At 35.0% G+C, this 25409-nt stretch overlaps 2 protein-coding genes across 2 annotated transcripts in view; one reads left to right on the top strand and one right to left on the bottom strand.

Moving 5' to 3' along the window:
* The window catches only part of LOC145667821 (calcium-activated chloride channel regulator 2-like), a 134261-nt gene that overhangs the window by 94577 nt on the left and 14275 nt on the right, over positions 1 to 25409 (bottom strand). Inside the window, exon 2 of the mRNA XM_081735254.1 lies at positions 15585 to 15719. Coding sequence (XP_081591380.1) covers positions 15585 to 15719 — 135 coding nt within the window. The remainder of the gene's footprint in view (positions 1 to 15584; positions 15720 to 25409) is intronic.
* On the top strand, positions 1681 to 24497 carry LOC145667828 (uncharacterized). The gene is made up of 2 exons (XM_081735261.1): positions 1681 to 1837; positions 23368 to 24497. Exons 1-2 carry the CDS (start codon positions 1761 to 1763, stop codon positions 23714 to 23716), a joined length of 426 nt encoding a protein of 141 aa, XP_081591387.1. The 5' UTR covers positions 1681 to 1760; the 3' UTR covers positions 23717 to 24497.

Below are 25409 nucleotides of genomic sequence, written 5' to 3'. Positions count from 1 at the left end.
TTAAAATATTATTGACTGTTCGTCAGAATGATTTCAGTTCTTAAATAGTTCGTGTTTGCTCCAAAGGTTGCTTAGACCGGAATTGCGTTGTCTAGAATCTTAGAAGCAAAATGTGGGCAGTTGGCAACCTGACATACATCACTGATAAACTTATGAAATACTAAACTCTGTCTCCATTTTACACTTTCTTTTTTCCTTTTTCTCCATCTTTTCCAAGAAACTTGTCCATTCTTAATTTATTAGTAATTTACTATTTCAATTCGGTACCTGTTTCTTTTCATTTTTAAATTGTCTTTCTTTTTCCACGCCATCTGTGAAATATTTTATTCTTTTCCCCATTTTCCCGCCTCTCCTGTAACATTCGTATTTGCAATTAATTTCATATACCCTTCACCTCTCCCTCTTTATTATTCTTTATTACCTTTTCTCTTGATAACCTTGGTCTCATATCAGGTTAAGAAATTCACGATCTAATTATATTGTAAAATTTCTTGGGCAGAGCAATAAAATGTACTCGGGATTTGGACTTTCCCCTCACCTTTTTATTATAAAAAGTCTTCTTCTATACACAAATTATAGTAAGTAATTCCTCTAATATCTACTTAGGTAAGATTAAGATAGGAGCCCAGTGACCAAGCGTCGTGGGCTTGAGGTGAGCTACTCTCGGTGACTGTGTGTCGTGAGACGTGTGTAGATTAGGTATCTCTCTCTCTCGGTGACCGTGCATCGTAAGAAAGAGGAAAGGAACGCGGTGACCAAGCGTCGTGGGTATAAGGATGGATACCTCTAGGTGACCAAGCGTCGTGAGAGGGGTTTTAGGTGTTTCGATCAATCTGGGAAGATTGATGTTGCACGAGGCGTGCAGTTTCCTTTCATGCTGTATTGTCGGCTTCCTTCGTTGATTCGCGTCCTTCCGACTGTTGGCGATGGTGAGTGACTCCTCTTCGGGATCGTCGTCTGTTTGTTTTTATTTACTATTAACACATGTAATTCAGACGTGGTTATTGCATGACGTGTAGACATGCGGAACCTTACACCCCCGGGGCGCAGAAAAATATAAGCCACAGGGTTATTATTATTTTTTTTTTTTAGTGTGTGGGTGCCAGTATGGAAGCTGTGAATTGGTCACAGTATATTACACTAAAACACTTAATAGAGATGCACTTAAAACACTGAAACACAAATGCAAAGTAAGAAACACTGGTCACTGATGTAGCACTAAGGAGACGCTATCACACGAATAAAGTTGAAAAGTTAATGTTAAAGCACTGACAGGTTGTCCTCGATCCTAAGCAGGATCCGTATGGCACGTCATTTCCCTCAAAGGAGAGGCTGTCGAAGCTCTGGAGATTACAGTTAATAGTTATAGCTACGTCACTGATGGTAATGTCCGTAGTATATTTTATGAAGTCCCACGTCAAAGAGTGCCATTATAGAAAAGTTTCTAATATGGGTCAAGTTCGCACTAGTCATAGTTAATAGATGACAGAACATACTTAGAGAACGGTTAAAGTCAGTACTTTGATAAATGTAGTCACGCCGGAAAAAAGTTTGCCAATCAAAAGTCCTGATTTTCTGAACACACTGTATATATAGGTCAACATGTTAGTGACAGTTATATGAGTCGCGGCGGAGAAGCGAAAAAAAAATGTTGTAGCTGGCCTTGTGAAGTTCGTTCGCTCGAAGCGGAAAGAAAATGCTGGCTTGCAATTTTGTTCACTGAAGGAAATTGTATGTAGGCCTATGGATGCTTGTTTTAAATGGCAGAATGCAGGTTGGTTAGGAAATATAAGAAAGAAGAAAAAGACAAAGGATCGCTTGCGATTCGAATACTAAGGTATGTACTAGATTTGATCACTTCAAATAGCTGTATCATATGGTGTATCTTGTTTTCTTCTATTCCAAATTTTATTTCATCTCTCTCTCTTTTTCGCTGAAACATGAAGAGTGCGCTTCGCGTGTCGCCTGTCCTTTGCTGGTGGAATCATGTTGTTTTCGTTTTCCTCTTCTTCTTGTCTTCTCTTTTCTTCGTCCTCGCTGGTGGGGTCGTCAGTATCCTTGTATGGTAAGTGTTCTTCGACATCATGGTAAAGTTTGATTCGATCGATGGAGATATTCTGTTCTCTGTCTCTGAAATTATGGGGCATGCGAACTCGATAGAGATTGTTGTTTAGTTTTGATATTATTGTAGCCGGTCCGCAGTATCTATCGGTCCATTGTGATGACTCTCCAATTCTTCGAAAGGGGAAGTAAATGAGTACTTTATCTCCATTGTGGAAAGTTTGTTGTTTATGTCTTTTATCAAAGTAGGCCTACTTCTTTTGTTGTTCGTGAGCCTTCAGTAAGTTTTGCCGTGTCTTTTCTCGAAGTTTTACGAGTTGATCTCGTTCAAGCTGTAGCTGAGGGGTAATCTGTAGTTTGCAATCGCTGATTGTCCTGGGTTCGTATCCAAACATGAGAAAGAATCTGGACTTCTTCGTTCCTAATTGAGCGAAACTGTTTAAACCAAAAGTAATATGAGGTAATAATTTTGGCCATGTTTCGTGATTTTGTTGGACGAAAAATTTTAAGGAATTCCGTAATGTTTTGTTCATGACTTCGACTAATCCTATGTCTTGATGGTTGAAAGCAGGGCAGAACTTAAATTCGAAATTATATATTTCTGCTAGTTTTTGAAGTTTCTTCGCTCTGTGCACAGCATGTATGTCCAGATGAAGGAAACGAAAGGCGCCAAGTTTCAAAATAATTTCTTCCAATAAGAACTATTAAATTGTGTCTGCCGTAATTCCATTAACAGCCTTCATCACTATATAACGTGTACTTGTTTTGATGGCGACTAAAACATATTTTGGTTTCCCTTCTTCGTGCGGATAGGACCTAAGCCGTCAAACATCCATCGTTCTCCTATATGGCCTATCGGGTGGTGAAGGAGTTCTCCCTGTGGTTTTCTGGGTAGTTTTTTCAAGAGTTGGCACTCCTTACAGTTGTTGATTCTGAATGCCAAGTATGATTAAATGTTTGGCATGTAGTATTTGTTAAGGACAGTTTTATATGTCTTTGAAAACCCCAAACGGGGTGCTGACGGGTCTTTATGAATAGACTCGAACCAATGTCCTGCCAAGCTTTTCGGGATGCACAAAAGATGAAGTAGTCCAAGTTCTGGATGTTTTTGTGTACGTAGTTTTGTTCTTTCCTCTATTCTTCGTTGATTCTCGTCCTTCCGATTGTTGGCGATGGTGATCGACTCCTCTTCGGGACCGTCGTCTGTTTTTATTTACTATTATTAACACATGTAATTCACACGTGGTTATTGCATGACGTGTAGACATCCGGAACCTTACAATATTTTATTACATTTTGTAAAGTAAAATTTCTCTAGAATACAAGTCATATTCGGTGTACATGATTAGGTAATTTGTAGATAGTAGCCGATAGTGTATTACCGTTTGCTGACATTTCAAAACCTCAACGAATGGTAGACTGTGATGGATTATGGAGCGTGATCTACCTTCTAACATTGTACTTTACGACGTACAAAATTGTTTCTAATATGCATGTGTGTGATGAAGACGTGTTATAATGACGAAATTGTAAAGGAATTGGTAAATATGTAGTTTTGAAATTGTAGAGCCTTGTTTGGAATACATTTTTAGCCTTGTGTAAGTATTTGTTTGTCTACACCCACTACCACATTACAAGTGTTTTGAAATGGAACGAAGCACACAGGGACGTACGGAAGGGGGGGGACACGGGGGTCCGGACCCCCCCCCCGAAATTTCGACTTTTTAAAAATTTAGCCTAATTTTAGGGGCAATTTTAGCAATTTTAATATAAAATAGCTTCATATTTAGTTTGAACCCCCCCCCCGAAATAAATTCCTGGGTACGCTACTGGAAGCACACCTTCATTATCGGCAGGACTTGAAAAATCTACTCGCCTGCTCGCTAGTGACGAGTACATTTTTACATTTGGGGAGTAAAGTTCGATCAATCAAAAACGTGAATTTAAGAACTGTTATGCCCCAGCATTGGGTCTAACAGTGTCTGTCGAATTTGTAAACTGTAATTATGTTTAGTTACTTCTTTATGATATTTAACAGGTTAATATGTTTAATTATTCGTTGTGTTTAATGTTTATTAATTCCTAAAGTTCTAACTTTGTTGGTTAGGTTATTATTGATCTGTACCTAATTGTTTTCTTAATTATTTAAACTTTCGATTTAGAAAGAAAAGTAATTACGTTATTAGAAGAAAAAGAACAAATTCGAAAAAAAAGGAAGTATTTAATTTATATTGTGAACAACTAATTGTAATACTTGAAGTTAACTTTTAAAAAAGAAAATATTTAACAACATTTCTAAATATCTGAAAAGATATTTAAAAGAATAAGTAAATCTGAGAAGTACCACGTACTTATTCATAATAACATAACTATTTTACGTATTAAGATTGAATTTTGACGGTGAAATGATTCTATTTAATATGTCAAGCTAGAAGGTTCATTCTAGGGGCTTAGGCCCTTCTTTCTGTCGTCAGCCACCGAACAATAGCTTAAAATGTAGGCTATATATAATCTAATTCATAAGTAATATCAAAATTCCTGTGCTAGTAAATTTTGAATATAAACAAAATTCTATATTTCAGTGCCTTAGCAGTAACAACATATATTCAATGACTATATTGTGTAATCGATAAGTATATGACAACATAACTCTCGTAATATTCTTCTTTCAATGTTATATTTTGGGATATCAGCATATTCAACGTTGTAAAGAAGGTACCAAACACCTAATATTGAATACTAAAATAATAATATGAAAGACACAAGATTATGTTAATGAATATGAATATTATGAATTTGAATGAAAATGGTTACTTTTAATGAATATGAATATTACGAATTTGAAAGAAAATGATTATGTAGTTATACAATGAAACGTTAATTTAATGGAATAATTATTTATATGAAATGAATTTTGAACCTTGTGGAAAGTTAAATAATAATAATGATTAACTGTTAGGTACCTAGTCGATATGCTGTTTTATTCATAATAGAAGATCGTTAGCAATTTGTATAATTTTGTTAACTAGCTGAATGTAGAGAGAGGATTATTTGTTGTACTGCTAATAATACAGTAAACTTTCAATATACCGTATGTAAAACACAAATTTGGACGATTTGGAAAAACATTCTATAAATATGTTTCTATTTGCTTTAAACTTTTGTACTTGTACACAAAACAGATTAATAATAATAACGCAGTCAATATGAGAGTTTCCATATAAATTGATAAGTCACGGTGTCTGATGTCCCGTGCGATGTGACCGTAATCAAGCTGTGCTTGCTTTTATTACCTCTGCACTTATCTGATTCTTCTGATCGTGTAATCTATAGTCAGATTCGAACTTGTCCACGTTTATATCAGCGTGGTGGCGACCCAGGCTATTTTCAGAATTGAAAGTTGAATTCTAGTCAAGCTGGAGAGCAGTGGCATGACAGAACAAATAGCAGATGCCACTCTTTTTTTATTTTTTGTAAGAGACATGCCAATAAACAAAATAAAAATGTACTGATACGTTTACTGTGTCGCAAAGCGATTTTTGTTTATTTGAATAAACACTGTGACTGCAAAATGGTATGGCTGGTAGATTTTTTGGTTGGCGAGTACTTGCAAGCAAGAGTTTTTAAGAAGCCCTGACTATTGGCCTTTTTATTCGAACTTTCACTGTTCTGGATAATGATTTATTTCAGTCTTACGTATTTCGGGAAAATGTTTCAGAATAGGGTGAGTTCGCCAATAGTCGACCGCCATCCAATAGTCGACCATTTTTGCTTACTATTGTGTATATAAAATATATCTAATTTTCTTTTGGAGCGGAAAGTGATTCGCGATAAAGCTTGCATCATATACCACCAATGACAATCATTGTTTTCCTCTCCCTTGGCCAGCTGGTCGTCTTTCACCGATAAATTTCGACGTATCTGTAGAATTACGACTCAGGTGCACAATTTACGACAGCGTGTAATGGGAATCTTCTGCACCTGTTATTTTTCGTTTTTTTGAGGATATGGATAGTACGTGAGGTAAGAAATGTTTTTGTTACAAAACTAAGTTATTCTAGAAGCTGTACAGTATAATTTGTCAATAACTAGAAAGTATTAAATTAAAAAATACATTTTAAAATGTGGTCGGAATTTGGCATTTTTTCTTTCCCATGCAAACCAATTGTCGACCAAGGGTGGTCGATTATTGGATTATTTGAGAGATCGCCAAATTGCTTCAAATTTTTTCCTGTTTGGTATTAAGGTCTGTTTTTCAACATGCATCTATAAAATTTTTGATTTCGTGACATATTCTAAAAATCGACCGCCTGTTTCTCGTGTTGGTCGACTATTGGAATATTTCTTGCCACCTGTCGACCGCACTGTTTCATACTATGTTTCGCGTTTTGCTGACTGGAATTTGTTCAGTAACTTAGTTGAAAGTTTCTTTTTATGACGATCTAATATTTCATTGTGAAACTTTTTTTTTTTTTTTTTTTTTACACGAGAACAAGAAGCCCTCCTCGCTGGTCTAATGGGTAGCACCCGTGCCTTTGGTGGTCTGTGTCCCGGGTTCAATTCGAAGCGGGAGAGCATAGAACGAATTAAAGCGGTTCGAATATTACTATAAACTGTAGGTCCACCTCTTTACATAGTCTCGATGCTAAGAAGGGACGTTAAACCATAATAAACAAAGAAATAAGCAAACAAACGAGAACAAGAATGGTTTCCTGTACGTCTACTACGTCTCCCTGAATGAGAGAAATAATAATAATTTCTTGGAGGCATGTACCAGACACGTTGCCCAGTGCCTAGCCTGCTGGATTACGAATTGGGAATGGAAAGATGTGCGGGTTGAAACCCCAATGCCGGCCCTTCTGACGGGTTTCTTAGGGGTTTTATCAGTTATACCAGGCGCATGTCATGATGTTCCCTACATAATAGGCTCTGGCCAACACCTTTCCTCATCCTTCTCCCTCCCCTATCCCGTCCTATGCCACAAATGCTTAAATGATATAAATAAATTCAACAAAATTCAAGTAAGTGTTAAAGTATGCTGCTTTGTAATAAAGTCCTGGGTTCAATTTTCCATGGGAATACAATTGGTCCGGAGCTCACGTTAAACTCTAGGTCTCACGTCCTTGGGAGTCATCATCATCCGATTAATGGCAATAAAAAATATCGATTCACTCGACTCAGGTTTTTTCAGGTCAGAACCTGCTTTCGGGAAGAACACTGAAATATTAAGATTATCAATATTGAAAAACAACTTTTGTTAATATATTCTTGATTACTTCTGCTTTATAATATAGCAATGCATTTTGTTGTTAGAAATATGGCGAAGCATTTTAAATTTTATGTATTTTTGACAGATAGCATGGCTCCGGGATATAAAAGAAAATTTTTCCGCTATTCGGAATTTGATATGCAGTGCGCCTTAGAAGCTGTAAGAATAAAACAACTTTCAGTTCGTGAAGCCTGTAAAAGGTTTGGTGTGCCAAAGACAACAGTTTTAGACAAATTACATGGACGGGTACCAGAAACAACTGGGAAGATGGGACGCTGTACTTATCTCAGTGAAACAGAAGAAGAAGCCCTTGCAAACTGGCTTATTGAACTTTCTCAATGTGGTTTCCCCAGAAAGAAACATGACCTCTTAAATTCAGTACAGAAAATAGTTGTAGACGACAAACGCAAAACACCATTTAAAAACAATAGACCTGGGCAGAAATGGTATGCATCTTTCTTGAAGAGACATCCAAATTTGCTGACAGCTGAGCCTATAAATGTCTGCCGAAGTTTCGTAAAAGAAGAATATATACGTTCGTGGTTTCATGATCTTAAGACCTACCTTACCAGTACGAACAATCTTTCCATTCTAGAAGATCCACGTAGAATTTTTAACGCGGACGAATCTTCTTTTCAGTTGTGCCCATCATCTGGAAAAATTTTGGGCTCAAAAGGCTGGAAGAATATTTATGAGGTTCAAGATAAGGAAAAGGAAACCCTTACTTTTCTAGGAACATTTAGTGCTTCGGGAGAAACCGTTGCTCCAATGATCGTTTATCCATACAAGTCGCGAGTACCTAGAGATATTGTGTCCAATATTCCCTCTTCGATTGTGATAGGACGATCCGAATCTGGCTGGATGATTAGTGAGACATTCTCTGAGTGGGTCGCCAATGGTTTCTATAAATGGCTATTAGATCACGATGTACCTAAGCCTGTAATACTTTTCATCGATGGTCACAAAACTCACTTAACTTATGAAGTAAGCAAATTTTGTGACAACAACGAGATCATATTGTATGCCCTGTACGCTCATGCAACACACATCTTGCAACCATGCGATGTATCCGTCTTTAAGGTGTTAAAAACAAATTGGAAATTCGTTGTTCGCAGCTATCTAACGGAAAATAATTCATCTTCTATTACAAGAGTTCAGTTTGCACCACTTATTGCAGAGGTCCTAGCAACAGCAGCAACACCGTCAACAATAAAGAATGGGTTTCGCAAATGTGGACTGTATCCTTTTAATCCGGACGCTTTTGACTACACAAAATGCATCAAGAGTGTATGTAAAAACATAGAGAGTACTTCCACTCAGCCAAATGTTAGTGAAGAAGACCTTCGTACTGCAAGAAAAGTTATTACTGTGTACAAGGATGAACTTCAAAAGGCTGCGGTTGACTTCAACGCAGTTCTTGAAGTTTTGAAACTTCCAGCAGAAAAGCCGATGGACGAAGCACTACAAACTGATGATAAAAGTGCCAACTTACCATTAGATGACAAAGTTGCAGTTGGTGAAATCCCTGTAGTTGATGACAACAATGAACACTTGTCTCAAGCTACTCTCACTGTTGGAAAGGATTTACTAAATGATCTTCTCCAGTCATTGGCTGTTGAATCCAATCCAAGTGCAACAACTCAAAAAAGAGTGAATATAACATCTATTCTACCAACGATACCTGAGGAATTCGACGCCATTGTAGCACAAGAGAAAGATCAAATCAGTATTGTGACAAACAAAGAATCAGTTATGTCTGCTCCAACAACCGAATCAGAGAGGCCTTTCATTATTATGAGAAAGGAAGCGTCTATTCCAGAATTTATGCCATCAAATGAGAAGAAAGGAAACACATCAACTACACTGAATGAAACTGAATCTATGAAAGATATTCAGCAAGATACTTATTCTCTCAAAGACCCTGCTACTGCAGCTCTGGTTTCTGTACCAGAAGCACAGCAAGAAACAAGGGACGTTGAAAGCGATGCTGTTGCTGGACCAAGTGAATCAAGTCAGAAGAATATCGCAACAACCCCTAAAACTATCAGACCAATATATATAACGCCAAGTTTTAAAAAGCGTCTGTTCTGGCCTAAGGCCCGTTACACAGTCACGCGCGCGGTCGACTAATAGCATGAATGCGGTCGACTACTGAGCGATGATGGTCGACAAGTGGGAATTTTGATGAGTATTCGTAATATGTATTTTTATATCATTGCAAAATTTTAAAAGTGAGCAGTTAACACACGGCATGGTACAAAAGAACCCAAAGAATAGACTTTGTCATTTCACTCAGAATAGACTTTGTAAAAGCCGCTAACATAGCAGATCCTTCCAACACTTCCACAAAGCCTAAAATAAATTCTCTGATTTTCTCTTCTTCATTTTCTGCGTAAACGTAGATAAGAATTAATGATACCAGATCGGTGTGTCATGAGGGTACCGGGGTTCAAATCCGGTTCCGAGCATAGATCAGGAACGCACAGTTTTGTATCTAGACAGTGACTGGCACTGCTCTGGATATAACTGAATACGAATCGTCTCATAGGTGGATATTTAAGCTTTTTCTTAATGGCCTCACTCTCACAGATAACTTAGGCCTAGGAAGGTCTGAGTTCGTCCCTTGACGATGTCTGCTTTAACCAAATTACATGTTTACAAATACATTGAAAGCATAGGATCTCGAAGTTGGTGGCCAAAGTTAGGGTGTTTACTAGCCTAGCAAAATGATTGACGAAAATAGTATCAACACTCCAATAGGGCATCGAACTGGACACATATACATCTCTTCTTACTTTGGATGCCCATAGCGTTCCATAATATCTTACACTAACATGCACATATAAATAATATTTATACACACATAGAACTAAAATATTTACGTGCAAAAAATATTAGGAGGACGAAAATGTGTTCAACAAATGGAATATTATTTAAATCCTGTTCTATCTAATCTAACTATATATAAAATATAAAGGTACTTCCGGTTGACGTGGAAAGTTGAAATTTGCTATGATGGTAGCTTTCCGGGACTAACTTACAGGAAAATTGTCAAAAGTGAGTATTTTTAATTTTTAGGGGGTTTAAAGAAGGCATAAAGAAATTTCCCATGTTATTTAAATGGGCCTTTTTCTGAACCTATAATGTTTTTGGCACTTCGAATTGGAATAAAAATTTAAAATACCGTATGCTCACACGTTTTCGTTAGCGTTAATTAAGCAAACCACCAAAAATAAAAATTTCCAACTTTAGAGTGGTTTTATAGGGAACTGAAAAGTCTTCTGCATGTTCTTTACATGGGGCATCTTTTACACCCCAAAATTATTAGGCACTTCCTGTACGGCTACAATGATTAAGTTTGACATGATTGTAGCTTTTCGGGACTAACCGACAAAAAAATTGCGAAAAGTAAATATTTTTAAGTTTCAGGAGTCTAAAGGGGCGATAAAGAAATTCCCTATGTTATTTAAATGGACTTTTTTTTTAACCTATAATCTTATATTTTAGGTACTTGGTATTGGAATAAAAACTTGAAATTCCCTATGCTTATACGTTTTCGTTAGCGTTAACTAAGCAAACCTCCAAAAATAAAAATGTTCAACTGTAGAGTGGTGTTATGGGGAACTGAAAAATCTTTCCCATGTTATTTATATGTGACATCTTTTACACCCCAAATGTTTAGGCACTTCCGACAGGATTAGAATGATGAAATTTCGCATGATTGTAGCCTTCCGGGACTAACCGACAGGAAAATTGTCAAAAGTGAATATTTTTAGTTTTTAAGGGGTCTAAAGGGGGATGAAAAAATTTCAGTGTTATTTAAATGGGCGTTTTCTTGGAATACAAAATCTTATCCTTTAGATAGTTGAAATAGGAAAATAAACTTGAAATTTGGTACAATTTTGGGTTTAAGAGGTGCGAGGCCGTAGGTTAAGTAAACACGGGGCTCAGAGAGTGAAGCTCCGAGCTGGGTCAAGTTCAATAAATGTAATTAAAGAGCAAGTGGACGAAAATCACTCCTGATGCAAAGGCTGATACATAAGAGATGCAAGGCAGTAGGCCGAGCAAACGCTGGGGTCTGGGGGCGGAGCCCCCAGCTAGCCAAAGGCTAGTTTTGTTATAAGATCTTTCTCAACAACAATTCTTCTTCTTCTTCTTCTTCTTCTTCTTCTTCTTCTTATTATTATTATTATTATTATTATTATTATTATTATTATTATTATTATTATTATTATTATTATTATTATTATTATTATTATTATTATTATTATTATTATTATTATTGAACATAGAACATCATAAATTGTGTATCGAATGAAAAAGAAATGTTATAGATGCGAACCTATATTAAACATGTAAATGCGACGCGTATACGACGAATTTCAAGACGAGAACAAAGCACATTAAGATAATCTGAAGCAACTAACATCACATATTATATAGTCATATTTAGCTCTGTTCTTATGGAGGAATATGCAGATATTTTTTTAAATGATTCTCTACGTATCACGAACATCACAGTTTATTCCATCACTGGGACACAGTAAAAATTAGCATGGTCGATGATTCTTGATTTCTTCTTGCTCAGTTTGTCTGATAGTGTTGATTGCTCTCTATCCACGTGAGGCGCATTTCCAAACATAATCATTAGTTATTGGATAAACATCATATTTCATTTAATTTTTAGTAAAGCACTGTTTTTGCATAAGAAATCTATACCTTTTCTCGAGAAAATTGACTGAACTTTCAGAACGGCCCGACAAGTTTCTTGAGTTCAAACTAAGAGGTGATGCAAGTTTGTATATGAAGTAATTGCTAAAAATAACTTCGAAGGGTCTCAAAACTTTCTATAAATAACAAATTTGTCTTCCCAGTTTACTGAATTGTTTCAATGTACGTCTAAAAAGCTTAAGACGGAACAGTGTTATAGCGCTCAATTAACCAGAAAATCACAAAGAGAGATTCTGTATCGTTATGTAGTCTGTTGTAGTATTACAAGGAAAGGAATGATATTTTGCTTGTCAAATCTCCTCCGTCTGACTTGCTAGCATTGAATGAACTAATTTTGAATTCTATTGTGTACCGTATTTATTCCTTCAAGACCTTAGAAAACGCTGTTGTACTCTCCGAAAAGATTCACTACAGAGGGAAAATTCAATGGATTTTCGTTGTTATTTTCTTCGTCATTACCTCTCAAAGCTTGATTTTATTTCGCAAAATGTAATATGTCTGCTAGCCGCATCAAAATTGCTTTCCTTCGATGTTGACTTCATGCTGAAGATCTATATTCATCATTCTGGGCATCTTTATAAGTTTCTACTGCATCATTGACGTCATGTGAACACATGCCTTCTCATGGCTATATATTAGATCGGCAATGTTTCCAGCCGTAAATACCTCTGCAGGAAAAGGCTGATTCGTAAGCTGTTTTGTTTCCCCTCGTAAACAATGTAAATAACCAACATGAAAAGCAAGATACAGAATTCGTGCTAACAGAGTAATAGAGTCACGTTCTTAGTTGTGATTGGACATTGTCGAGTTTCTTGTGGTAAGAAGAACTGGATTTTTTTTTAAACCACCGCCGATCGGTAAATTAATTTGTTTTCATTTGGTTAGCATGGTCGAATGGATAGAATGGAACGGATGAACTGTTCCTTGCTTGGAAAGTCAAGAGATACATATATTTCCAGTTAGAATAATATCCTATATCACTTAGTCATAATGAATTGATGGGTACAAGTACGCTGCCAGCTGAATTTTTGTTAATAGATTTATTTTGCTTAAGCTCCTCCTGTTGTCACTACAGTAGCTTCTCCCTGTCATGTTCTTGTATTATCTTCGATACTTTCTGCAGTAAGTTGACTTCGTTGACATTTTCCATAATCTCCACCCTGCTCGTGGGTTTTATCGGGGTTCTCCCATTTCCTCTCACTTTCTTCATTCCACCATTTAACTCATTTCTCATTATCACCGTCTCCTTTAGCCTAACCGGCATAACCGTGGGACGTTAAACTTAAAGATTTCATTTCATTTTCCATAATCTCATCGTATTCAGGTGCAGACGGACATCCAATGTCTGTGTTGTGAGGTGTCAAAGTTTAGAGCTCAATTTTGTCGAGACCCGCCGTTTCATTAACTTAGTAAAAATGCTTGTATTCATCCGTGAAGTTTATAATTTTCTTCCTTTATTTTTCTTCGTTTCTTGCGATCTCTTCATTCTCTTTTGAACAGACTTTGAGCTAGTAATTGCTACACTCAGTAAGTAATGGGACACCAGCTTATTGGTTGAAAATCATGGTCTTCAGCAGTTAGTCATATCGAAACAGGAAAAATAAATATAACACAACACTAAATTATTTTATGTTTTCTTCTAAATTTAGAGCTGAGCAACAATGGAAATAAGTCCTAAACTATTTGCTTTTCCGAGAAGTAGCTTGCAATGAAACAAGTGGGATTTCAAAGCCTCACTTTCAAAGAATTAAGTATTTCAACTCCTTCTACTGTAGTGAGCTAAGGTAAAAATAACTTTCTTCAGCACCTTCTAAACCTTATTTTATTTGGTAATTTTATATTTGATCTTCATATATGTAAACATATTTTCATTTAAAACATTTGCTTGCAATAATCAAAAGCATATTTCAGAAGAAAAAAAATAAGAGTATCAGAGTACTATATTGTTTTCAAAGAATTCATGTCTTTTAAGCACTTACCGTTTTCTTCTCTTCAATTTAGAATTGAAAGAAATTAAATATATTTCTTATGGAAAGAAGGAAACTTCTTCTTCGGAAATAATATTTTTTAAGGGTTAGTGGAGCTTCGAGGTACATCTCATGTTCCCAAATTCCCAAAAATGTATTTCTAAAATACTCAGATGACTGTTTTAGGTGTTCCTATTTTTCTTCAACAAAATGGCATACACCCTATATTTTGTTATGTGTAAAGATTTTAATTCTTTATATATTTAATAATTTAACATTATATTAGGTGAACATTTATTTCCTAGTCCATATCTGTCAGTGTCCCTTGCACTTACATATTTACAGTCTTTAAGTTACAATTGTTGCCACAATAGTAGCTCTGGAGTAGGCTGAAAAATAGTACCAAATTAAAACAAAAGGAGCTGAATTCATTATTTTATACCAGTGTAATACATGGCTCTATAACACGAAACTAAAAGAAGTAAAGTTCTCGTTCTAGAACACTCCTCCCCCCTCTTCTAAAATTCCAAATCAAGAAAGTGCTCTTTTTAAAAACATCTAAATAGGAGGACCCCGAACAATCTTGGAAGTAGATGAAATTTATCTCGCAAGTAGTAAGTGTAACAGAGACCGCAAATTAAATGGGAAAACAGTTATCATCTTCGGTATGTATTGTAAGGAAAGCAAACGCGCCTTTATTTCAAAGTGACCAATAGACCTCAACGGTATTGTGGACATAAATGATATATATATATATATATATATATATATATATATATATATATATATATATATATATATATATATATATATATATATAAACGAGGAAGAAATCAATCATGAGATGTAGGAAAAGTCTTACTGACACTTTTGAAAATGTGACAAGTAATTGTTAAATGGCGCTGAATTGGGTAGAATTATACCAACTTTTTTTCACAAAAGGGGCTGAAAATGTCAGCGTGGTACCAACGGGCTGATGAATGACAAAAAGGGTCTAATTTGGTACAACTGTACCAAGTGTGGCAACACTGAATTTTATCAGCCCGTACTTTTTCATTTTCAAATTTTGAGTTTTGAAGTCTTCTTCGTTAAAAGTTGCTGGGGCATTGCACCATCTGCCCCGGTATTAGATGCCGTCACTGAGTAACCGGTACCTTTTATTCTTTTTACTACAATGAGTGTAGCAGCACTTAATTTTTCTCTATGATAATATTAAATTACCATCGATGTTGATATGTTTCTGCCATCCATTGAGATCATTATTTAAATAACCGTTGCAACGCAACTGATAAGGAAAGTGAAAGAACTTCATTTGTCAAATGAAACTACCAAAATACGGCCAAGAAGAGATTAGCAAGAATTATAATTTGGGAATACTGGGAAATATAAGATGCCATACGAGTATATGTGAACCAGCTAAATTAGCTCACACTTAGTCTACTGACACTTATAAATAATTCTTTTAATTCATTAGATATCGTGAAACATTAAAGAATATGTACAACAACATTTACAGGACACAATTGCAACACAAAATGTAGAGATAATGGACTAACCTCGTAAGTATACTGTGATGTTGGAATGTTGGTGAAGTTCTTCCAATGTGATGGTAGCAAGATGATTGCAGAACGAATAAATGCTCGGTATTTGGTAGCTGTGAAGAGACTTCGACTCCCACAACGAATAAGGTCCTGTTAAAGAAAAGACACATAAGGCTATATTTTTAAAACTTCCTTTGTAAAACATACGTTACGAAATATTTTATTTTTCTTTATTTCTTACTACTGTGTTAGGATCCTAACCTCAACATGCTTCCCTTACTAATCATTTTTTCCCTGTTAGAATATACTTGTTTCAGAATGAAGTTCGGAGTTTTAAATTTTCATCAGAAGTAAATTACTGAACTTGAGTTGAACGACGAAAGAGCTCAATCTTTTAAGGATTATCTAATTGCAATAGGATTCATAGTAAGAGCACTTTTTAAATAGATGAAGATGAAAATATTTACTAAATATATAGTGTACGTGCGGGGATGTACTAACTTTATGTCGTCAAGAAAACATGATTGACGACAGTAACTTTGTTCAAAACAAATATCTTGAATTCAGTAATCACCACTGTGATATAATAAACTCCAGTGTCTCAAAGTGGAGGCAAAAGGAAACTTTTTTTTTTTTTTTAATATTTAGATCAAAATAGAAGACCCAATTGTTTCGTACATTTCTGGAAAGTTCGTAGTCTCTTCTGTATTCTTCCTTTCACGTCAGTAATATGTTGATGGCTTGATACAGCTTGCACTCTTCCCTTTCCTGAGCCACATTTTTCATTTTCATGTACCCTACATATTGTATTATTTGGTCCCTATATTTTAATCACGGTGTTCCTGTAGCTATTTTTCCTTCTGCTACCTCTCTATAGCTAATAGGGTGATTCCTACGTGTCACATCAAGTATCCAATTATCCTATGTCGTCTTTTCGAATTATTTCTCAGTATACTCCCTTTTCCTCCTACCATTTCTAATACTCTTTCATTTGTTACCCTATTCATCAATCTAATTTTCAACATCCTTCTATAGCACTACATTTCGAAGGCTTCCATTTTCGGTTTTATCTCTTCTCCTAAAGTTCATACCTCACCCATCAAACTCACATTCCATATATATGTTTTTATCAACCTTTTCTTCAGTTTTATATCTATGTTTCCAATTAGAAGCATTAGAAGCTTTTGATTTTCTTCGAATGCACTCTACACTTTATCACAAAAAGGAAGAGTAGCATTTATATTTGTGGGTTAAAGAATATTTAAAGATATATGAGAATTCTCCTCCCCCTACCCATGAAGTCTCTCCAACTCTTCTTCACAATCATATATCTGTGACAATTCTTTTTCACGTTATTATGCAATGCTTCTTGTTTTTGTGAGACTAAATTTTGAATAAGGATGCTTCGTAGTTCACTTATGGTCTCCATGTATTCAATCAAGAATTGCTTTTATTCATCAACCATCATTTCTTCTTTCCATCTGTCCAGTTCACTGCTACTTCAATACATTTGTTCTCATGATAATGTTGTAAGTCTTGTTATCTTTCTTATACGCGAAATTCTTTTTCTGTGTCCTAGCATACATCTCTCCATATTTCACTGTATACGCTGTAGGAGATGAATGTCTGATTTTGTTAGTGTTCATACTTCAGATACATTATCAGAACACACAGAATAGATTTATTTAAAATTACATGCTTTAGACGCATTGATATTTTATTTTTCAATGTAAAACACTCACTCCATCCTAGCTTATGTAACGATAATCCGTATAAATATGTAAATGTTGTTATGGACAACGGTCCAGTACGGAAGATATCATATTCTTTTATGGTCAGCCCTGTACATTTACCTTGTTAATTTTTTGGCCAGACAGATTTTTCTATGCAGTTAAGATATAATACGTAAGGAACCCATTATGAATGGATGTAGATTCAATTTATAAAGAGGAAATTTTTTGAAAATATAAGGAAAATGGTGAAAAGTATTCCAAAATACATACTGTAAGTTTAAATCTATTTTATTTTGTGAGTTATCATTGAACATTCATGGGGTAAATTATGTCTTAAGCAGTTCAATAATTCTATTTAGAGAACATAGGACAAATATGTAACTAACTAACCAGAATAATTGAATTTAGTATCATAAATATTACACTTAATACATCTGTTAATTTCTTATTTAATGTTGTTATTAATGAATATGTTCTCTCTCGGATAGACGTTGGTATTCACATATCCTAATTCCTTATTTTCAAATTCAATCATTGTGTTGTTTGTGAAGATGTTGAACATCATATTCATCCTTCCAGTGTTCAATTTCAACCCGATTTCCTTGCTCTTCTATCACATCTTATAGTCTTGTGTTGGTGTTTGGGAAGAAAACAATGTTATCAATGAAACAAAGATTGGTTCCATTTTCTACCATTTACATTTTCCCCTTGATTTGTCAGTTAAGAGATCGAAACACACAGTTAAGCACGTTTGTATAAAACTTGGGAGAAATAGTATTACCCTGCCGTAAACACCTCTTTTCTTACAGTCTTGCATAGTCAAACAGTTTGATTTTCGCACTGACTTGTTCAAAGTTATTATTGATAACTTTTATATGCTTCTTGAGCACTTCATTTTAAGAGCATTAATAACTACTGAGCTTTTCACTGAGTTGAAAGCATTTTTACATTCAACTACCTGAAATGCCCGTTCTTCGCACGGGAAGGAAAGATTTATGGAAAGTATTTGAACCCCCTCTTGGAATACCATTTCAATGAAAATGTAATGGGAAGGGCACGGTGGGTCAATGGTAGAGTGCTTTGGTATGTGGGATCCCTAGTTCGATACCCGACCAAGTAAGTTTGTGGTGGACAACATTGTGTCCGTAGGTTTTCTCGGGGTACTCCCGTTTCCTCCCACATTCTCATTCAACCAATTATATCATCATCATTCACTTCCCTAAATCATTGTATCCCTTAGCCTAAAGTTCATAATCGTGGGACGTTAAACTGAAATATATATTTTTTTATTTAAATGAAAATGCAATGATAAAATCCCGTGAGATATTCTATTTTGCGCATAAAATTTAACCTCCCTTCTTCCTTAAATACATCCTTTAATCAAAGTAACATGATAAAAACTCTTAAACGCTTGATTTAACTTTCCTAAACTAATTTTGAAAAGGGGTTAGCCATTTTGCCAACACCTAGAACTATCGATTCGGTACTATTCTAGGTAATTTTGAACATTTTATTTTTCAATACTTCTCATACCTAGGGCCGATAAAAGCTGAACTTGAACTTTGGCATCTGGTGTGTCACTATTCATGTCAGGAATTCTGGAAACTATGGATTCGACACTAATGTTGATCATTTCTCATTATTTTTACGTCCCCTTCTCAATTCCTAGGCTGGTGGGGATGTCTTATTCCTATACTATTTTTCTCCAAATTGTAAGCCATATGTGTACCAATTTGGCTGAAATTGCTCCAGACTTTCCAGACTTACGCTGCAACATACATACATACATATTCATTTTTGGGTCATTCCATGTCAAATTACCTAATTTTAAAACATGACCGTGCTTCAATGTCTCAGATTCTCTTCAAATTTTTTTCATACATAAATACCAATTAAATTATGATAAATTAACTTTTTTTCTGATTTTTTTGGCGAGAAATGGGCGGGGAAAATTTTTTGGAAAATGTGAATTTGGCGCCAATTTTGCTTTCCGGCATCAGCATCTTGGAACTAAAATTACTATAACTTCCTCATTTTTGAAGTTATTGGGCTCACCTAGGTGTCAAATGAAAGCTTAATGTTTGTTCTTTCAGTAGATCCTGAGAAACCTTACAAACGGTTACACTGTGAAACTCAAAGATTTCATTTTTTTCATTAATGGGCGTACAAAGCAAATTTCAGGTTTTTTTACAAATTGTACCATTGCTCGAAAGTTACAACTATGAAACTTATGAAACTTCTTTTGTACATTCATCTTAGCACGCACATAGTATGGTTAAAAACTTAAAAAAAAGTGTTTTATATTTTTGTAATAATAATAATAATAATACCGGTAATAATAATAATAATAATAATAATAATAATAATAATAATAATTATTATTATTATTATTATTATTATTATTATTATTATCATTATTATTATTATTATTTCACATGTACGGAAATATACAGTTTTAAGTTTTGTTACAAATTGTGTCATTGCTCATAAGTTACAACTATGAAACTTTTGAAACTTTCTAATAGAATCATTTTAGCACATAAATGATATGGGGACTCAACTATACCTACTGTATGTTTCTCTGCAATTCTTTTGTCTGAAGAGGGGAATCTTAAGTTAGTTAAATATATCCAGTGTATATATTATCTAAAACAGTGGTTTCCAATCTTGGAGTGGGCATGAAGAGTGTGCAAGAAGAGTGAAAGCTATGACAGAAATAAAACGTGAAGTTATGAATAAAACACAAGTTGTCATAAGCGTTTGCCCTTTAGCTTGTGCAAACGTCAAAAAGGACATGTTTGACACTTTGTCCTTCCTTTTCCAATTCAAGATTTCTACTTATTAAAAACTGGAATTCTATTTCTGCTTTATTTATTATGCAAATTATTCTTTTAATATTTATAAGAAAAGGGGTACAAAATGTTATTTCAGTGTATAAAAGGGAGTTCAAAAACTTATCAAGTAAGGGCAAAGGAAAATCTCAGTATAATAGTTGACATTGCTTTTCCTTCACAAGTTTCTTGATATTCTGTGATAAGCTTGACAAAGCACACCTGAAATCACTTTCCACTCCCAAACGGTTGCGATGCTTTGATTTCACTGTGAATCAACATCGAGAATTCTGATTCACAGAGGTAAGTTTTCGAGAACTGAACAAGAGCTTCTAAGGCTTCTTTTTCTAGTCTTGGATAAACAGGCAGCAAACAAACCCAAAATTCTTCGAAAAGATGTTGACTAAAACAATTCTTCGGCACCTGAATCGTACTTTAATTCAATTGTTTCCTCCTGAATTTCATATGGAAATACGTAAATCCACATCAATGGTGAAAGATGTTCTTGCTAATTTGCACTGCTAGTCTTCTTCACACAAATCGGGAAAATATCGCTTGAATTAATTATAGACTGAGTATAGGTGTGAGGTGATACTTTCTCTCGATATGGTTAAATCATACTCTTTATTGGCAAGAGATCATTTAATCGAGGAAAAGATGAAATGTTGGGCGTAGAAGCATTAAAATGGTGTTACCGTAGTAAGCTCTTTTAGATGAAAGCTGTTATCATGTCACAAGAAGTTGCTATGTTCATATTTCTACCTTGGAGCTTGAGATTAAGATTATTGAATGTTTCAAAAATATCAGCAAGATTTAAGAGGCAAAGTATGTCATCAGTAAAAGAAGTATAACCCTTAACGGGTCACTACCTTTTCTGTTTGCTTCCGGTACTGCTTGCTGAAGAACAACATATCCACAGACTACTTTTCGCGTAAAATTCAGCAGGGGCAATAGCTGCTCTACTATCGCGGAGAGTATGTATATACACAAATAACCACAACGAACAATACCTGAAAATAATACTCTTCAAACGCAGTAAGCAAGATCAAAAAATTTGTATTTAAATGGTAACGAAAACTCGTCTGTATCTTTTCTCTACACCTGAAGGAGAAATATTCACATCTGACTTAAGGTCGTACAACCTACTTGACATACTAATTTTCGGTAATCAAGGAACTTCGGTATGAAAAAGAAAGTTTTATGTTCAGCACTGAGATCGGCACACAAAACTTCAAAGGTACAAGTATTCAAAGCACTTGACTTTACAAAATTAACAACCTTATTAGTCAATGATAACAGCTGCTTCAGGTTTTCTGGTAAAGTTTTTGCAGCTAAGGTTTGCTTGTGAATAAAGCAGTGCGAACCAATAATTGTAGGACTTATGTCCTTTGCCAGCTTTATAAATCCAGACAGTGAACCTAACAATGCTGAAGCTCCATGAGTACATATTCCTACAACTTTGTCCCAAGACAAATCATTGTCAAGAGAAAAGTTACTGATAGCAGAAAAAGACATCAGAACCTTTGGATGATGTCTCCGAAGCGATAGTACACTATTAAATGGCAACACTGAGATATGTTCGTGGAATCATCACACTACAGGCCAAAAAAAAAAAAAAAAAAAAAAAAATTACCTTTTCAACTACCTGATGTTTTAAATCCAAGATCATTTCATTAATCCTAAGTGTCACAGTATTGTACGAAAGCGATATTTTGTCATTTTTTCTGACTTTCTCCTCAAGATCAATTTTGGTTGATAAAAATCCCATCAATAGTAGGAGTTTTTTTTTTTTTTTTAATCTTTGGATATTAGAAGAGGAAGTCCATATGATGTTTTCCCCACCTTCTCATTATGTTCGTGACAGATTTCTGAGCACTCCAGCTTCATAAGTTTCAGCGAGTTTCTTTTCACAATAAAAAAATCTTTAGAATTGTCTTTCAAGGCTGTATATAGTGTGGACAAATGTTCCAATCAGATAGGGTGAAGAGCATCATTCATAAGGACAGAATGCCACACAACACGTTGTGGTAGTTGAATATAATCTTTTTCAATGAACATAAAACCATACCTGATGCCACCTTCACTACACAATTTTCTGTTAGAACTGGAAGCTAAGCTTTAATTTTCACACACACACACACACACACACACACTGACAAGAACGAGAAACTACAAAGTCATTACAAAATTCACAATACCACAAAATAAACTTCTCAGATCAGAACACCGGTCTGAAAATTTAATGAAACCAAGAATTAGACAATCTGCGTTATGTCTATTATTCAGAAACACATTAACGACACTGTTCAAACAAGAAAGCAAAATCTCGTTATCAATCGATCACTAAACAACATCAAACTAAGTAATCTAAGCTTTTCGTATATAATGGTTACTAACAGCGTCGAAAATAAATAAATACTAAATACTGCTCTATTCTCTTTCGACATTGTGCGCAACTCTTAGTTTTTAAAGCTGTTCGTTAAGAATTTTATTACTTTTTTTTTTTTTTAGTTCTCGTAAGCGTTGACGGTGTGTTTGAAACTACTTAAAAAATCGATATTGAAACAATTCATAACTGATATACAAAAAACCAAGAATGTATTCTAAATTTCGGTTTTTCTTATGGCTATTTAACTTACAAATATTATAAATGTTGTAACAAATAGACGTTAAATTAAATATCGAACAAATACAAAATAACTATTGAGTAAGAGTTGTGGCTTCACAAAGAGGAAATTTGGTAATAATAATAATAATAATAATAATAATAATAATAATAATAATAATAATAATAATAATAATAATAATAATAATAATAATAATAATGATAATAATAATAATAATAAGCACTACGATAGCATTCATAAGTCTTGCTGAAAATAAACGTAACTTCATGAGAATATGGTATTATTATTATTATTATTATTATTATTATTATTATTATTATTATTATTATTATTATTATTATTATTATTAAAGATTTGAGAATTCAAAGTTATCTGAAATCGCAGAATAGGTCAGCCAAAAACAACTTATGACCCACGAGCAAAAAGGTCGAGAGAGGGGCATTAAGTTTGCAAGGTTTATGAAGAGAGCGGAAGGTAGAGAAGGTTGGGAACCAAAAGTAGTGACACTTGTGAGGTGCAGTAGGTTAGACTGTATGATTAATGTTGTTGTTTGTTTGTTTCTTGTTTGGTTTGTGTTGTAGTGTAACGGTGTTTTTCCTTTTTGCAGTTCGCAACACTACAAGATGGTGGCTCCCCTGACACTTGAGATACGTGTCCAATGCGTTCACCTATTTTCTGAGACGCACAATGTTACGGAAGTCCAGCGACGATGGATGGAGCTGAATGGTGATCCTGCGCCAGAGCGGAAGGTAATAACAAGGATAAACAAAGCCTTCGATACCACTAGTAGCGTAATTGATACCAAGAGGCTGGGTAGGCCTAGGTCTGTCAACAATCCCGCAAATGCAACTCGGATACAGGTGGAACTTGCGAGGTCACCGCAGAAGTCGAAATCGATTCGACAGTTGCTCCGCACCCTGACTACCCCTAAGTCATCGATTGCCAGGGTTCTCTAGGATCTGAAACTGCGTCCTATCATCCTCGCCTGTTGCAGCACTCAATGAGGACGTTCCCGTATCGAGTTTGTTGAGTTGTACTTGCGGACAGTGGAGGACTGACGCTCGCCAGACCTCATCTCTCCCGATTTCTTCCTATGGGGACACTTGAATAAAACAAGATATATGCAAGACCCATAAACAGTGTAGTGGAATTGGTGGCGCGAATCACCGAGGAATTCATCAACATTCCCATTCAGATGAGCCGAGATGCGTCGAGAAATGTGAGTCTCCGGATGCAGGCAGGCATCGATTTTAATGGCAGCCAAGTAGACCTCCAAATGGAGAGTAGGGATTAGATACTGCAAAGCACTTGATTTTTACATCATTCCTTTGTACTTACAATTTTGTTTCGTGTCATTCTTGTTTATAATAAAAACGTACTGCCCACTCAAAAGGTGAGTCACTATTTCTGGTACACCCTGTATTATGCCCATCTCTATGTCACTTACGTTTACCGAAGTTTCACGAAAGGCTAGCCTTAGACAACTTCACCTGTCTTCGTAGCTTACGAGTAGCTTCGAATTTATGTGTTGCATTGAACAGTTTCTTCTGTTGGGAAGGATGTCAAAGTGATCGTGTCTCAGCTCATTGGAATGTGATAAAGAACGGGATACAAAAGGATAGAATTTATAGTGTTCTTTGAGGCCCTTCTCTTGAAGTTACCTCATGTTTATACGAAGCATTATAAAATAAATTGTATGCTTGTAAATTGGAACATATATTTACGCCAGAAATATATTCAGAATATGTCAAATAGTTTGTATTTATTTCATACAGTTTCACCAAAATAGATATAATATAGTGCCTAACGTGCAAATGTTTGATTCACATAATTCTGAGTTTGATTTTCGGTGCAAACGTCAAACTGGATAGGGTGCTGATTATTCGTATAACTTACCTTTTGCACTTATCATCATCACCACAGGTAATCTGCCATTATTGGTAGGTCACTTATTGCAGGTAGAAGACTTAGTTACATAAAAATCCATTAGCAATTAGTACAAAATTAATCTCTTCGCGTATTCTGCTCGAGAATATTTTTAATTTTTAGCAAATCCAAGTTTCCCTTTTCTTTATACACACCCTGTATGGCTTATTCTGGCAAATATAACTACAATTCGTTTAAATAATCAAATACAAATCAGGATTATTGAAACCTTTATTAATTTTCAGTCAAATACAAACGAAAATTGATTGTAAAATTATACAAGAAGAGTAAATGAATCTGGAAATTTTAAAGTTTTTCTATATCTTGCAACTACTACTACTACAACTACACCAGAAGTTTAAGATGTGTGATGTTCTGTTGTATGTGAATCTTAGGAAACTCAAAAATTTAATCATCCAGAGATAAAGTGGATTTTTACTTTAATTTACTCTTCGTCTTCTTCTTCTTCTTTGTTAACTTAAATGGCATTCTCTACTTAAATGCAAATAAACGACCAAAATAGAAGAAAGGAAAAAAGAAAAATATATCCCATTGTGAAACAAGATGAAAGGGGTGCTGCTTACAAACAGGGATATTGAATAGCACTGTTTCCTCGTAGCTACATTTACAGCAGCTGTATTTATCCTTACCACAGAACCAGTGCTTTGATGGTTGCTTGCAGCGATCCTTGTGGTAAGCTATTTAACATCAGTTTCCTTTGTA

Source organism: Thermobia domestica, chromosome 1 (assembly GCF_964235325.1).
Source record: "Thermobia domestica chromosome 1, izTheDome1.hap1.1, whole genome shotgun sequence".
Lineage (NCBI taxonomy): Eukaryota > Metazoa > Arthropoda > Insecta > Zygentoma > Lepismatidae > Thermobia > Thermobia domestica.
This window is presented reverse-complemented; position numbering and strand designations above follow the sequence as displayed.